Genomic DNA, 15,062 nt, shown 5'->3' with positions numbered 1-15,062 from the left:
CGATGCTTCACTGATGCATGCAATGACTGATGCTATCTGGGGATTTGCAGCTGCTATGCAAGACGCTGCTCATGCTGAAGTGTACCCTGGAACATATGAAGCATGCATGAACACTCCAGGTTTTCCAAGAGCTCTGTTGATGAAAGCTTTGAACCACATGACCGCAAACAAAGCTACTGCTATTCAGTTTGTGAAGATGTCACCAGAAGATAGAGACATGTGGATGAGAACCTACCTGGAAGACAATAACCTTCTGTGATCATAAGGAAAGCTACCTGGAAGATGTCTATGAATGTCATGTGGACATAAGGTTTTGCAGCTTAAGTAGGAGATGAACTTCTTTGATAACACAGGTTTTGTAGCTTAAGTAGGGTATCTGTTACTTGTGTTGTGTTGAATCTGTTACTTGTGAGATGAATCTGTTACTTTTGTGAGGCACTAGAAATCTTGCTCATATATCTTTGTTACCTCTAAACTTTTGTTAGTAGTAGTAGCCTGTTCCAAATGCACTGAATACTCTCCTTATATCAAACAGGTAATTGTTCCTTACTTTATGGTAGCACTGAATACTCTCCTTATGCTTACACTGAATACTTATCATATGACAGCAACATGTTCTCAGTAATTTGGATTTGTATATTATATGACATGCAATAATGCATTTATACACTGTCATGTTTGTTACTCCATCATTGCTACAGCTTTAGCTCATGTTGCATTATCTTTTTGCATGTTGTTAGCGATCTCACGTGACATGTAAAGTGCAGCAGTATTAAGCCCTTCATGTTTGTTTTATGTTGCATGGGAGTTGTCTCATTTGATGCATAAGCTTCTAAAGGAGCTGCACCTTCCAGTCATTATATTCGAAATACCTTTCCATGCTTAACTACTAATAATTGTTTTATCACTATCTGCTCTGCAGGGTTGTGAAATCAGCTGGTCCAAAAGGTCACATTCTTAATTTGGGTCACGGTGTGCTAAAAAAACACCTGAAGAAGCTGTAGCACATTTATTTGATGTCACTAGGAGCTTGAGATATGACACCCTTTTCCAAGGTTCAGTTGCTAAAGAATTGCAGCCTTTTCCAAGGTTCAGTTGCTAAAGAATTGCAGCCTGTTGCATGACAACGGCAAATCCATTCTTGTTTTCATCAAATGTCTATTTGATCCGCTGTGTATCATCCTCGATTCCTAGTGTTGTCTAGCTCAATACCTTCTGCCTTCTAAGAGCCACTCCTTTTGCGAGAACTTGGATATGTTTTGTAGAGATATAGACGGAAAATTGATGCTATTTTATTCATTGCCTATCAGTTTCATTATTCATCTGCTCAGGAATTGCAACCGGGTTGTAGAAGGAAATCAGGGGAGGATGCAGGGAGTTGTCCGTTTTCTTCTTTGCCTCAAGCGACTGTTATTACTCCAGTTAGAATGAATTTATGCAGATTCGGGCTTGGCCAATCCAACCAAACATGATGCAAAGCCCATTATTATGCAGGCCGGACTGTTAGCCAATCAACCAAACACGAATTCATCTTGGCCTGACCCAGATTAGCCACCCAACCAAACAGATGGGCTCTAGCTACACTAACATAGGCTACATTGGGCCATGCATAACTATTAGCCCGCTACAACTAACCCAAGCAACCAAACACACCCTATATAGCTTACGGAAGTTTTTTCTTCTAGGACTACCAATATTTGAGATTCGTGCAACAAGTGTTATTCGTTAGATGCTGTAGTGCCAATTCAACCCTAGCACATGCTCTCCCAGTCTCTCCCGTCGCCCACCGCGCCGCCGCATCCACCTGCACGCCACGCGCTCGCCCGATGAGGGCTGCTCCTGCGCCGAACTTGCCGTTCACCGTCAGTGTGCCCGCGGCCGGCTCCGTTCTCCGCCATTGCCGCTTCCGCTTGCCTGCCCACGGCTGTAGCTCGCATGCCTACCACCACGGCCGCTGTCGCTCGCACGCCTGCTGCGCCATGGCCGCCGCTGCGCCTCGCCTGCCCGCGGCCGCCACCGAGGCTTGCTCGCCCGCAGCCGCAAGGAAGAAGAAAGCACCCAGAAAAATTGCTTTCAAAATGTTGAGCTTGTTTTTGAGAAATGCTGAATGTGTTCTTATCAAATGTTGAAATAGGTTATGAAAAATGTTGAATGTAATATTTTTTTTACAAGATGTTGATCTATGATTTGAAATGTTGAGTCAACTATTTTTAAATGTTGGTGTAATTTTTAGAAATGTTGAATCTAGTTATTTAAAATGTTGATTTAAACTTAATCTAGTTATTTAAAATGTTGATTTAAACTTCTATTTTGAGTCTAATAGACTTTAAAATTACGAAGCAGCTTCCACAAACTACATAGGAGCTATTCTTCATGGGTTTTGCCTATCGGGTTATTTTTTTTAGATCAGTGTCTCTTTTTCCGAGAGCAACGACAAACATATCATCAATTTCTAGGTATGTTCATAGGTACGTTGAGAAGCTCGGATGGCTGTAGACAAATATATTATTTTTAGGAGTGTATCATCCCATCATCCGTTTCTGGAAATGACCCCATTTTTAGAGTTCCATGATCCGACCCTGCAAATGCTTTTTCAGGGATGTATTGGAAGTTACAGTAACCCACTCATTTTTAGGAGTGGGTGATCTTTTGGACTGCAAGAAAATAGGAATTATCTCTACAATTTTTTTATCGTACAGCTCTCAACGTGGTAGCAATCAAGCTTTTTTCACATGATTTGTTTGACTCGAAGCTTTCTGCATGCACACTTAGGGGGTGTTTGGGAGAGGGGTTCTAAATTTTAGCACTCCCATTTTAATCACTTTTAGCCACTAGTGCTCCCAAACACCTAGGCTAAAATGGAGGGGCTAAATTTTAGCCCCCCATAATCCATTAGCCCCTCAAGAGGTACTAAAATGGACTAAAGGGGCCAAAAGTGGTCCCCCTTATCCAAATTCCTCCCCTTGCTCCTCTCTCTCTCCTCCCTCTCACTCCTCCAACATGGGTAAATAGGTCTTTTGTCAACATAAGTGCTAAACTTTAGCCCCCTACCCAAACACCCCAAGGCTAAATTTTAGCCCCCATCAGATGGATGTAGCGCTGAAAGCGGTGGTAATTAATGATATTGTACATGGGTCAGATGACCGATGAGGCCATGAGCCTGAACCAAATAAATCAACTAATTAAACATGCTCCCTCCACGTATTCAATGTTAGTTGCACACACGTATTCAAAGTTTCATACTAATAAAGTCAAAAGAGAAAATCATCCTCTTCCTTGCGTGGCCCTCCCTAGGGCTTTGCACCACCGCCTAACATCCATCCATTGTTAGTGTACTCTTGCAGCCACCGCCTCTGACCATTTCGCCTGCTCTCCCCTTTAGCCCAGTAGTCACCTCCCCATCTTCTATTTGGACTGATCTATCGGGGGGCGCAGCCTGGCCTCCACTCCTCATGGTGGTCGTTGCCTTCTATGTGGTTGCTGCCGTCGTTCCACGGTTTGTCTATATTCGTTGGTTCGTGCGAAGCCTTCGTTGCCTCCGCTCGGAGAAGAAGTTGTCTTCTGTGTGCACTAGACATCTTCGTCGTGGTTCGGCCATTAGTCTGCTGGGTTGCTTGGGTCATCTATGTTTGCTGCTATATCTTTAGCGAATGCTTTGCCGCCGTTGTTATGCTGCTTCGGCGGATGCTTTGCCGCCACCGTCATGCATGCCGGTATCTCTCTGGAGAATATTTTGCTGCTGTTGGCGTGCTGGATGGTGGATCTCTCCATGCGGATGCTTGGTCGCTGCTATAGTGCTGGATGGTTCGGGCGGATGCTTTGCCACTGCATTTATGCTGTTGTGATGGATGTTCGTCTCCCTAGATGGATGCTTTGCCAGTGGTGCTATGTTTAGAATGTTTTGCAATCTATATAGGCAACCAGCGAGGGTGATGATGTATCTTTTCATAGCTTATTTTGGGTCATCTAGTTAGGTTGTTGGGGTTGAGGGATGTCCTTTCTTATTCTTGTTGCTTTAGTTCGCTTGCCTCTAGCTTGGTGGTTTGTAACTTTGCGCTACGAGGATTCTCTCTTAGCTGCAACGTTGTAATTCTCTTCCTCTCAATGAATGTGCTAAGATAGGGCCATGAAAAAAATCACATTAGTTGAACCCTCCCCGAAACACAACCACACCGGAGCCCAAGCGTGAATCATGATAAGAATTACGGGGCTAGAAAAGTTGATCAAGTTTGGACTTTGGGGAGAGAAGCTTGATTTGAACACTCTAGCAGGCTTTACCTCTCCATTATTTAATCCAATGTTCCTATGCCCAAACTGCCTATTATTACTCACAAGACAAGTCCATTACTATCCTCACTAATTCATATTCTCCATCTAAGCCTCCGAACAAACTTTAGGCCTGGTTTACTCTCCCAAACTATAAGTTTGTTCAATCTACCCCTAAGTAAGAATTGTATTTTTTTCTCCCTGTATAGGTTAAGACTAAGTTTAAATTTTTTAAGCGACTAGATAATATGATGTCTTATAAAAATATATTAATGTTTTTCATAGCTAAGAAATATTAAATACAAAATTAATCCTAGGAATACTAAACTGCATAAAAAATAATCTTCAAAATTCCTAAAGTATTTTCTACATCATGTTACAAGTCTTCTTACAAAATTTGAACGTAAAACCCAACTGGTACATAGAGAAATAGAAAAGGAAAATCTTATCAGATTATAGATTGACTAACTAAAATATTTTTTTTGGAGGGGAGGAGAATCGAGCCAAGATTATTTTTGAAGGATTAAGCAGACAAAGTGTATTGGTGAGGGTAGTAAAATGATTTTTTCCTTGACACTATACCTGCAGCCTGCAAGTTATTAGCAAAGCGCATCCCCCACTTCACGTTTTGTTTGGTTTATTTGTGATCATGGGACGATGGCTACAATGATGAGGTTTCATGGATTGCCGTTGCAGATGTGTAGCAACTAGCAAACTACACACTACACCCCACTCATATTTTTTTTGCAATTTAGCTCTGTTTTGTAAGAATTTTACATTTGGACTCCAGGCGGAAACAATCCCAAAAATGGACCCTGACATTGGTCAATAGCACGGCTATGTGACTTTTGGCGCCGTTGTGTGACATGTCAGTGCCAACGTGTCGTGAAGCCAATTCAGTGTAAACTCACAGTACCAAACGTCACAAGACTGTGTTGCGTAGGACAACACTAACAAATGCGGCATCGTGAGGTTTGGTGCCGTGCCCTGGGCATATTGCACGTGTGGTGCATGACCCTCCCTCAGCGTTTTCCTTCTGTTCGAACAGGGGATCTCTCTCTCCCCCTCTCCTTCTTCCCTCCTCTCTCTCTCTCCCTCTCGCCCGCTCTCTCTCTCTCCCTCCCTCCCTCTCCCTCTCCCTCTCCCCCTCACCCTCTCCCTCCCTCCCTCCCTCCCTCCCTTTCTGCCCTCACACCCTCCCAATCCGGCAAAATCAACCAAGGAGTAGACCGAATCCTAGTCAAGCAAGGTACCTTCCCTTTCTCGATTCCATTCGTTGGAATAGCTTGATTTGGCTGCATTTTTGTGGAACCCTAAATGGTGCCCTAGGTCATTCCACTTCAGTTCCCATCGATTTCTAGTGAAATTAGTTGCGTATAGATTGGTGTTGCTAGTGTACTTGTTTGGATATATTTTTTTATTGTGCCAATTTGCTGTCAATTTTCGATGGAGTAGTAGTAGTTAGGAGTAGAGTAGGGTATGTTACTTGATAGTAGATTATTTAGTGTGTGAATTTTATTTCATTAATTTGTTAGGACTAATGTAGACTTTTAATTAAGTTTGTATTTGTAGAACAGATTCCATAGTTGTCATCCACGGGAAGTACTGTGGAATGTGGTGTAGATAGGAGCAACCACTTGTGGGAAGCATTGCGAAATAGTGAACGCAGTGCGGTGCTCATTGAAAGAGCAAGAAACACAAATATCTTGGTTACCATTGTTGATGAGAATATGGTAGTATGTTTACTTTATAATGCTTGTTGGCCTCGATGATATGGGTGATGGATACGTTACTGATTTTGGGGTCTATTTATAGAAACATGACATTGTATAGCACAAGCTACATTTGGCCCTTGCCAAACAAATTTGTAGCCAGATAATCTAGAAATGACATGTCATGCAGTCAGTTTTGACATCTAATAATCCATTTTATATTTTATTTTTATTGGATTACACGTTATGTTTTGGAAGATAATTTGAACTTTATACTGCAAACTGCCTTTATTTTTGTATTTTCTTGATACATGAGTGTCATTGCTATGATGAGTTCATATTTACACATGTCAAAACCTTAGCCACGTCAATTTATTTTGCACTTTGTAAAGGTGAATTTGTAATGTAGTGATTTGATAATGTGGATCTCGAATCTTTTTGTATTAACTGAACTTAGGCACAAATATAGCTAGGACTTGTTCTATAAGTCATAACTTACAAATGAAATATCTCACATGCTAGTGATTTTGTTCTACTGATCTATGTTAGTGAACAAGTACTCCCTCCATCTATCTTTATAAGACATGGTATGATTTGGTACAGTTTTCCAAATAACACTTTGACAACTCGTTTATCTTATCTTATATTGTTTATGGTTATAAACTCGTAATCATTGTAGATTATATTTGATTACGAATCCAACCAAATAACTTTACATTATAAAAATAAAAAGTTAATAGTCAAATTATTGGTCAAATATTGCAAAGTTTGAATCTTCATATGTGTGTGCGCCTTATAAATAAAAATGGAGGGAGTATTTGACTATGTAGCCTCATCAACAAAGCCTCTTAACTTCCTACTACTGTAACCCCAGCCCTTCCTTGTTGGTTCCTCATGAGTTATGAGCCCCAGCATTATTATATTATCATCCATGTTATTTGAAAAAAATTATCATTCATTTTTTGATAACCAAATCTCCAAAAGATTACCAAAGTATATCTTAACCATGTATTAATTGTTTGCAATTGGGCCTCTCCTTTTTTTCTACAAAAATAGTAAGTACTCTTGCCTTGCAACAAAGGCATTTGATGCACCACTCTCGTCTCACGTACTTTCTATGAGTACAGAAGCACACATGCCCATACATCTTCGATCAAGCAATGCTTTCAGCATCTTTGCCAATCCTGAATTGCTCCGTGATATGGTAGTAAAGGCCCGTTACTTGGTAGAGACTTTCTAAGAATATCATCTAGGCTGGGTATATCATATATAACTTGACAGAACATTTAGTTAATTGATTAAGGTAGCATGATATGTACAGTAGCTAGGGACTGGTTAAGCATTCACATATGGGATGGCCCCTGAACTGGATCATACCCCAAGAGAAATGACATGCAGGCCTACTTTGAAAAGATATCAGCATATTCTTCGCTAGGTCTCTCAGAGCTTACGGATCCAAAATAAAAAAATAATGAGATCCAGAACCAGTGTACTTGATTGTAGCTAGTCATCCTATTGCAGCACACGTGAGCCTTGATTGTAGCTAGTCATCCTATTACAGCACACATGGCTCACGTGATGTTTAGCAAATATGCTTTTCAATCACTATTTCATCATTATTAGTATTTAGTTTTTCCTCGTGATGCACAGAAGATTTCAAACGTTCCATGGCGAGAAAAAAAAGAGTAATTACTAAGATGTAACCATGTATAGAACCTTACCCAAACTTTGGGTATAGTCAAGCTTGAATTATTCTAAGCTGCCCACCACCTCACCATGTACTTGGCACTTATTACAATAAACTTTATGCCTTTTACCTTACGATTCAAAGATGTGGATTCTTAATTTTGACACAGACAATTATAAGACACACATAAACAAAGAAAAGGATGCCAATAAATCATCTTTGTTTATTATTTATGATAATTCATGACTATTGGCATGTGAAACTTTATTATTGGAGTACAAACTCATACATCATTTAGAAGATGGCACCACCAATGAAGGGCTGCTGCAAGTAGGGGTTTGCCAAAGCCACTTGGTTGAACACGCTAGATACCAGTTGTTGTTGCTGCCAGTGGGCGATAGGACTCGTCAGAGCTAGTTGGTTGAACACGTTTGGCAGCAATCGTTGTTGTTGCCAGTAGGTAGTGGTGATGGGGTTCACCGAAGCCACTTGGTTGAACACGCTGGACAACAGTTGTTGCTGCTGCCAGTGGGTGATAGGACTTGTTAGAGCTAGTTGGTTGAACACGTTTGGCAGGAACTGTTGTTGCTGCCAGTAGGCAGCGGTGATGGGGTTTGCCAGAGCCATTTGGTTGAAGATGTTTGGTAGGAATTGTTGTTGCCGCCAGTAGGCAGCGGTGATGGGGTTTGCCAAAGCCAGTTGGTTGAACACATTTGGCAACAGAGTAGTAGTAGCTTGGGGCAAGTATAGGGGGCTAGCGGTTGCGGCAAGAGCACTCACTGGTGAAATGTACGCAGAAGCAACGCTTGCCGAGAGAGCAAGGAGAGCAAAGAAGGCAAATATCTTAGCTGCCATCTTTGCTGAGAGTTTGCTAATGCTTTTCAGTGTTTAGGTTTGCTCTTGCTATGGGTGATGAACTAGCACATGATTTGGGGCCTATTTATAGAATGTGGAGATCATGTACCTCAAGCAAGGTTTTGGCTTTTTGCAAACAAAGTTCTAGGAGTTTAGATAAGCATAGATGACATGTCATTGAGTTGATTACAATTCTGATGACTCATTTTATTGGAAGTATATTTAGTATGTATTGGCAAGATAACGCTATATACTTGGCAGCCCTGCCTCTTTTTATTGTCTTTTCTTGATAAATGGATCATGTAGATATGCTTACTTTAACTTTAAATATGCCACATCAAATTGGTTTATGCTTTGTGGAACTGAGTTTGTAATGTTGAGTTCGGGTGGCATGGATCTACAATTTTCTCAACTAGTTTTGTCCACTATTGGCATGTATTCCACATGTGACGACACTCGATGTTTCATACTTTTTTTTCCTTTTTGTTTGCTTGAAGGGTCTAGTCTGTATCCAGATAATCCAATGTATATTTGGGCCATCAACTATGGTTGATAGTCCAAATTAAAGTGTACTAACTACTAACCCCTCTTAATCTAGAGCCTATCATTTCTCCTTTTTCACGATAATTCACTAGACTCTATTTCATTCTAGAGATCGGAGAGTTTGCTAGTATGATAGAGTTTCTTCAATAAATTTTTTAACATCATTTCTAGAAATCCACATTGCAAGCATTAAAAATGGATGTAAATGAAAATGAAAGAATGATTGTAAATGAGTTCAGTGGTACGTACTGATTGATGTTGATGTATTTATACATGGGTGAATTGTCATCACCGGTAGTTGTCCGTTGTCGCAAGGCATCCCTTCCGAACTAGAAACAACCACTAATGCTAAATTGCTCATGGTGGACAGGTAGTTACAATGATGTAATTTTTTATGTGTGGATGAGATCACCATGGTGTCATAAATAAAAGATATCTTGGTTTTAAGTTCATTTTTGTTAGGAATATGAGAGCCAATCTTGAAAGTGCATCTAGGCCTTTCACAGGTTTTGGTAGTTGAAAGACATAAAAAATTAAAGGACTAATGAGTTTATGAGTTTTAATTGGTTAGAATTTTATTTAAATGACAAAGTGAAGCTCATGTCATAAAAAACATGTAAAAGTAAAGATATGACAAGGAATGATTGTAATAAGAAAAAGAGATATATGGTCTCATTGCATTGATTGTGGACTTGCATATCAAAGGGAAAGCGAAAAGTACATAAGGATTGATCAAGGATAAACTATTAAGAAGAAAGGTGACCCTAAGCTTAGTTGTTCAAGAAGTTTGTATGGAAGCTTGCTGGGTCACAACATCAATATGGTGTTAATTTGCCACTGCAAGAAACCATATAATCTATAACCATGTAATCTATGATGAATAAATTACATCACGGATCACTAATAATCCATCACAAAATAGTGATTAATGAACCATATTTTTCAACGGTTCAGCTGGAGATTTGTATCTAGGACATTGAAAAGTATGGATTGATCCGTATGCTAGACTTGCCAATTTTATATGATGGGTGGATAGTGGTCGTCTGGCAGATTTGTCAACTTATTAAAAGATTTCAAACATATTTACAATCTTAACAACTTAACGATTTACTACAATGAGAAGTATCTTTTTGATATTACAACTGACATCTTTCCTGCTTGGTTCATTAAAAAAGAAGAAGTGAGGCATTGTAAAGTGGCGTGCTACTACATGAGTCAACAAATATTCCTTCACATATCACACTACTACAAAAATGATTTGTAGGGGCCCCTCGATTTTTTTGGAATGGGTCAAAAGGTCACCTGCTCTTACAAAAGGAGTGGGCTACTGTAACTTCCGACCCGCCTCGAGAAATGCTTTTGTAGGGGTGGGCTATGAGGCGAGCCGCCCCAACAAATGGCGCATATTTTTAGAGCCAGGTGATGGGGTGACCCACCCCTAGAAATGATCATTTTCAGGGGTGGGTCAACCCATCACTGCTCCCAAAAATAATTTCTATAGGCGGGTGATGACAAGGCTCACCCTAGAAATAGTCATGTAAAAATAAATTTGTAACTTTTTAATATGATTTTGGATGAACACAAACTTTATATCAAAATTGTATAGCTCGACGAGATCTAAAACTTTGTAGTTAAATTTTTTTTCATTTGAGATTGTTTAGTACTTCAAAAGTTCATTATAAGTTCTCTCATTTTTAAATCTAAAAATTTTGAATTCTCAAATGACTTCGGCTATAGAGAAGCTCTACATCGAACTGTAGAGTTAGATTAGACAAAAACCTTTATAGTTGACAACCTAAGTTTGAGATCAATTAATAGTTAAGTCCTCTAATTTTGAAATCTTGAATTTTTAATTTTTCAAATGACCTCAGATGTAAACAAGCTCTATACCAAAGTGGTAGTTCTTAACGAGATCTAAAATTTTGTAGTTGACAAGTTTTTCATTTGAGATTATTTAGTGGTCACAAACATACAAGTTTTCATTTGATGTTAAGGATTAGAAAGATTAAGTTTAAATGATGTGTCTTTTTAGTACAATCTATGGTCCGAATAAATAAAAATTTTATATTAAAATTGTAGAGTTAGATTAAATCAAAAACTTTGTAGTTAATAAATTTTATGTTTGAGATCATTTAATAGTTCAAAAGATCATTCTAAGGGCTCTAATTTTGAAATCTTAAATTTTTATAATTTTCAAATGATCTTGGATGTACAAGCTCTATATCAAAGTGCTAGTGCTTAACAAGATCTAAATCTTTGTAGTCGACAACTTTTTCATTTGAGATCATTTAATAGTCCAGAAATATGTTATAAGTTCACAACAGAAACATGTTGTGCCACATCATTGATCTGCACCATCCAAACCATGCACTTCTATTGGCTCACACCCTTCCTCTCTCAACCTTATCTTCTCTCTCTTTCCCTCTCCCCCTTACACTTCCTCTGGCCTCTCGACGGGGCCATGGCAGCTAGTGGCACACGGCCCATCTCCATTCTCCACCTAACCAGCCACCACCCCCCTCCTATCCACCCTGACAGCCAATCCATTCCTGCTCTGTCACTCCGCCTCCTCCTCCCCCACGCCACGATGGTAGGAGGGCACCAGAAGCCAGTGCTTCCTCCTCCTCCTACTCCCCCTCCCGTTGCCACGACAGCCTCACCCTCCCGCGCCTTCTCCCTCACACGCAACTGCTTCAGCGGAGCAGCGTCCAAGACCGGCACCAAACTCTCCACACCTAGCAGTGGTTGTTCTCTCCAAGACTCACACCAAGCTCTCCACACCCAGTGACAAGCACCTTGCTTCCTCACATCCCTCTAAGACCAACGGCTCCTCTCTCCCTCCCTCCTCATATCTAATGGCGGGGTCACCCATGGCGAAGCTTCTTCCTTAGCTCCAGCATGAGGTAGCTCGACATGGTCGCATGGAGGCTCGGTAGCCCTACAACGAAGTGACCCCTGCGAGATTTTTTTATGTTTTTTCTTGTATTTTTTTGGATCTGGTATTTCTTAGGTGGTTAATGCTATGTATGTGTTCCATAATCTTTGGTTAGTTCAGACTCGATGGCGAGGGCGGCCGGCGTGTAGCAGCTCCTTGCAATTTTTCTTTTTCTTTTTCTTTGGTTTTTTTCTTTTGTTTTTTAATTGGTTTCCATGGGCAGATCACCCCCTCACCTGCCCTTGGAAATGACTTTAGCAGGGGTGGGGCATGGCCTCGTCCGCCCTGGAAAAGCATTTGCAGGGGCGGCTCGAGGCCTGCTCCTGCAAACACGCTATTTCTAGCTGCAAAAAAGAAATAGCGGCCCTTGAGTCCGCCCTTGCAAATGCGTTTTCAACCGCTCCTAGAAATCTTTTGTCTAGTAGTATCAAATTTATGCAAACGGGATTCCAATTTAGTAGTTCCACACCAGCTCACTGCCAAGGCAGCAAGCAGCCAGACACGAGATGCACTCCTTTCGGTTGCCGATAGGTTCTTGTTTTTCCTTGCATTTGAAACATTATTTTCCAACTTTTCAAAAAAGATCTTAAATTTGTTGTTAGGATTTTTCAAACTTAGACCCTAAGAACTTCCAATTTAATTCAACAACATTACGTACTTCCAATTTAAGTTTAAGAATAATAGAAACTTTTAGCCCAAAGACGAACATTGCAAGAGATGGGTAGCAACAATGTGGATATACTCGAAATAATGTTTCATTGACACTTGAAAATGGAAACACACCAAATGCCCCCTTTTTTTGGACCCACAGTTCCCTTCAAATTTTTCCATCAAGGGCCTCGCCCAAATTTCATTACTTTGGAAGAAACAAAATTACAAAGTTTGCAAGGTACTGCAAAAATAAACTACAGGTCACAAACCACCAAAAGAAGGAGCAACAACAACTAGGCACAAAGGGCCTGCCCCCTGATGGGACCTCCCCTTATAGTTCTATTACAAAAATCATTACTAACACCTAAATAGCGAGAAACGGACTCTAGAGACGATCTAGCAACTATTACTTCCTATGATGTAGTCTTCTAGGAACCCCCCTACTGTAGCAGAATCAGTCCAGCGTCTTAGGGTGGCATTGTATGAGAGTGAAAGTGGAGCACCGTTTCCTTCATAGCTTCTGCGTCGGCTTCCAAATTTAGTTTGTCCTCTAGCTTTTGGAGACCTGCCCAATACAACAAAAATGAAGAAGCTAAACAGACAATCTCAGAAGGAGATCTAGTATGCTTTTTATCAAAACAAACTGAGTTTCTTGTTTTCCAAATAGCCTAGGATATTGCTGACAACCCCACCAAATGAACTTTTTTGGAATGGGGAAGATATCTTCTAACCCATGCCCAAAATTGTTCAAAAGAGGTCGGTCTGCACGAAGCATTAATGATAAATGCAATCAGACTCCAAATATATCTTGCTAGAGAATAGTCAAAAAACAAATGTTCAATTGATTCATCCAAATTACAAAAGCTACATCATTTATCCCCATGCCAGTTCCTTTTTATCAAGTTGTTTTTGGTTAGGATAGCATTTCAATGAATTAACCACATAAAATGTTTTATTTTAAGGGGGATCTTTGCTTTCCAAATCTCCCGGTTAGGATCTCCTATTTCAGAGTTGCATAAGTGAGAGTATATTGACTTCACAAAGAACATCCCTGATTTCTCCCAAACCCATTTAGGATTGTCTTTGTCATTTGACAAGGCACAAGAGGTGAGTATGTCTCTCATTTGTCTAAGCTGGTTTTGTGCCCCCTCATCAAGCCACCTCCTGAAAGTGAAACTCCACCCTCTGGAACCATTCTAGCTACACTTCCTGTTTGTTCGTTACAAACTTCAAAAGGGACTGAAATTTTTCCTTTAGTGGTACAACCCCACACCATGGGTCTCTCCAAAAATTAGTGTCTAGACCACTTCCTATTTTAACAATTCTCCCTTCAGATAGAGATCTCCGACCTTCAAAGATCATTCCACATAGGGGAATTGGAAGGATTTGATTTAAATTGATGTAAACCTCCTTCATTCATATATTTTTTCCTAGCAATTTCCTGCCACATGCCATCACCTATTTCAAGTTTCCACCACCATCTCAGAGCAGACTCAAGTTCATCTTCCTCAAATCTTTTATATCCAATCCATCATTCCTTTTCGGTATGCCAATTTTAGTCGATTTGACTAAATGATATTTCTTCTTAGTCCCCCCTCCTTGCCAAAAGAATCTCTTTCTAGTTCTGTCCATTCTCTTTAGGATATTTTTTGGGAGAAGGTACATAGACATTGCATAAATTGGAATGCTGCTCAAACAATCATTTATCAGGGTTAGTGTGGTGGAACCACCTCGGATTAACTTAACTAAAGCACGGTTAAGCCGCTTGACACGCGACACTCATGCCTTAATCAAGTTAACTCGATGTGCCGTCGGATTTCATCCGATTTAACCACTTTAACAGGACCGAGTTAGCATGACCCACACAAAGGTGAGCGGTTCCAGAGAATACAACAGGTCCACCATTAGATTAACAAGTTGTTACACACTTGGTTGTAAATCAGAGTTTAACAAGTTCTGAAGAAAACAAAACAGAAGATAACAACAAGCGGAAGCTATTCGTCGGGGTCGGACGTCCCTAGCGAGGCCAACCAGGACATCAATGATCCCATTCCCCGCCGTCCAAGGAAGGATCCCACTCGACCGTCCAACCCGGAGGGAGCTGGGACGGCCAAGTGCCAGCAGCAAGCTCGGAAGCTGCAACTTCACCTGAAAAGAGAAGCCACAACAAGACTGAGCTTCTAAGCTCAACAAGACTTAACCGACTGGTGGGAAGAACTACTCCACCACTTCTAGACATGCAAGGCTCTTTGGCTGAGGGGTTTTGTTTGCCCAAAAGCGACTACATTAGGTCCTTGCTTTCAAGTTTTAGCTCAGATTCTAAGTTCATTAACCAGTCTACATTTGGATCTTACTCTAAACAAACATAGATCCAACTTTATGTATATAAGCTCAACATCAAGACCATGTCATC

The 15,062-nt window shown here is 40.5% G+C and overlaps 1 protein-coding gene across 1 annotated transcript; it reads right to left on the bottom strand.

Moving 5' to 3' along the window:
* Positions 1-7,959: 7,959 nt before the first annotated feature.
* On the bottom strand, positions 7,960-8,520 carry LOC140223373 (uncharacterized). The gene has a single exon (XM_072295156.1). It carries the CDS (start codon positions 8,518-8,520, stop codon positions 7,960-7,962), a length of 561 nt encoding a protein of 186 aa, XP_072151257.1.
* Positions 8,521-15,062: the final 6,542 nt, after the last annotated feature.

This window comes from Setaria viridis, chromosome 7 (assembly GCF_005286985.2).
Source record: "Setaria viridis chromosome 7, Setaria_viridis_v4.0, whole genome shotgun sequence".
In the NCBI taxonomy this organism is placed as follows: Eukaryota; Viridiplantae; Streptophyta; class Magnoliopsida; order Poales; family Poaceae; genus Setaria; species Setaria viridis.
Note: the sequence above shows the minus strand (reverse complement) of the source record. Positions and strands in the feature narration are given on the sequence as shown.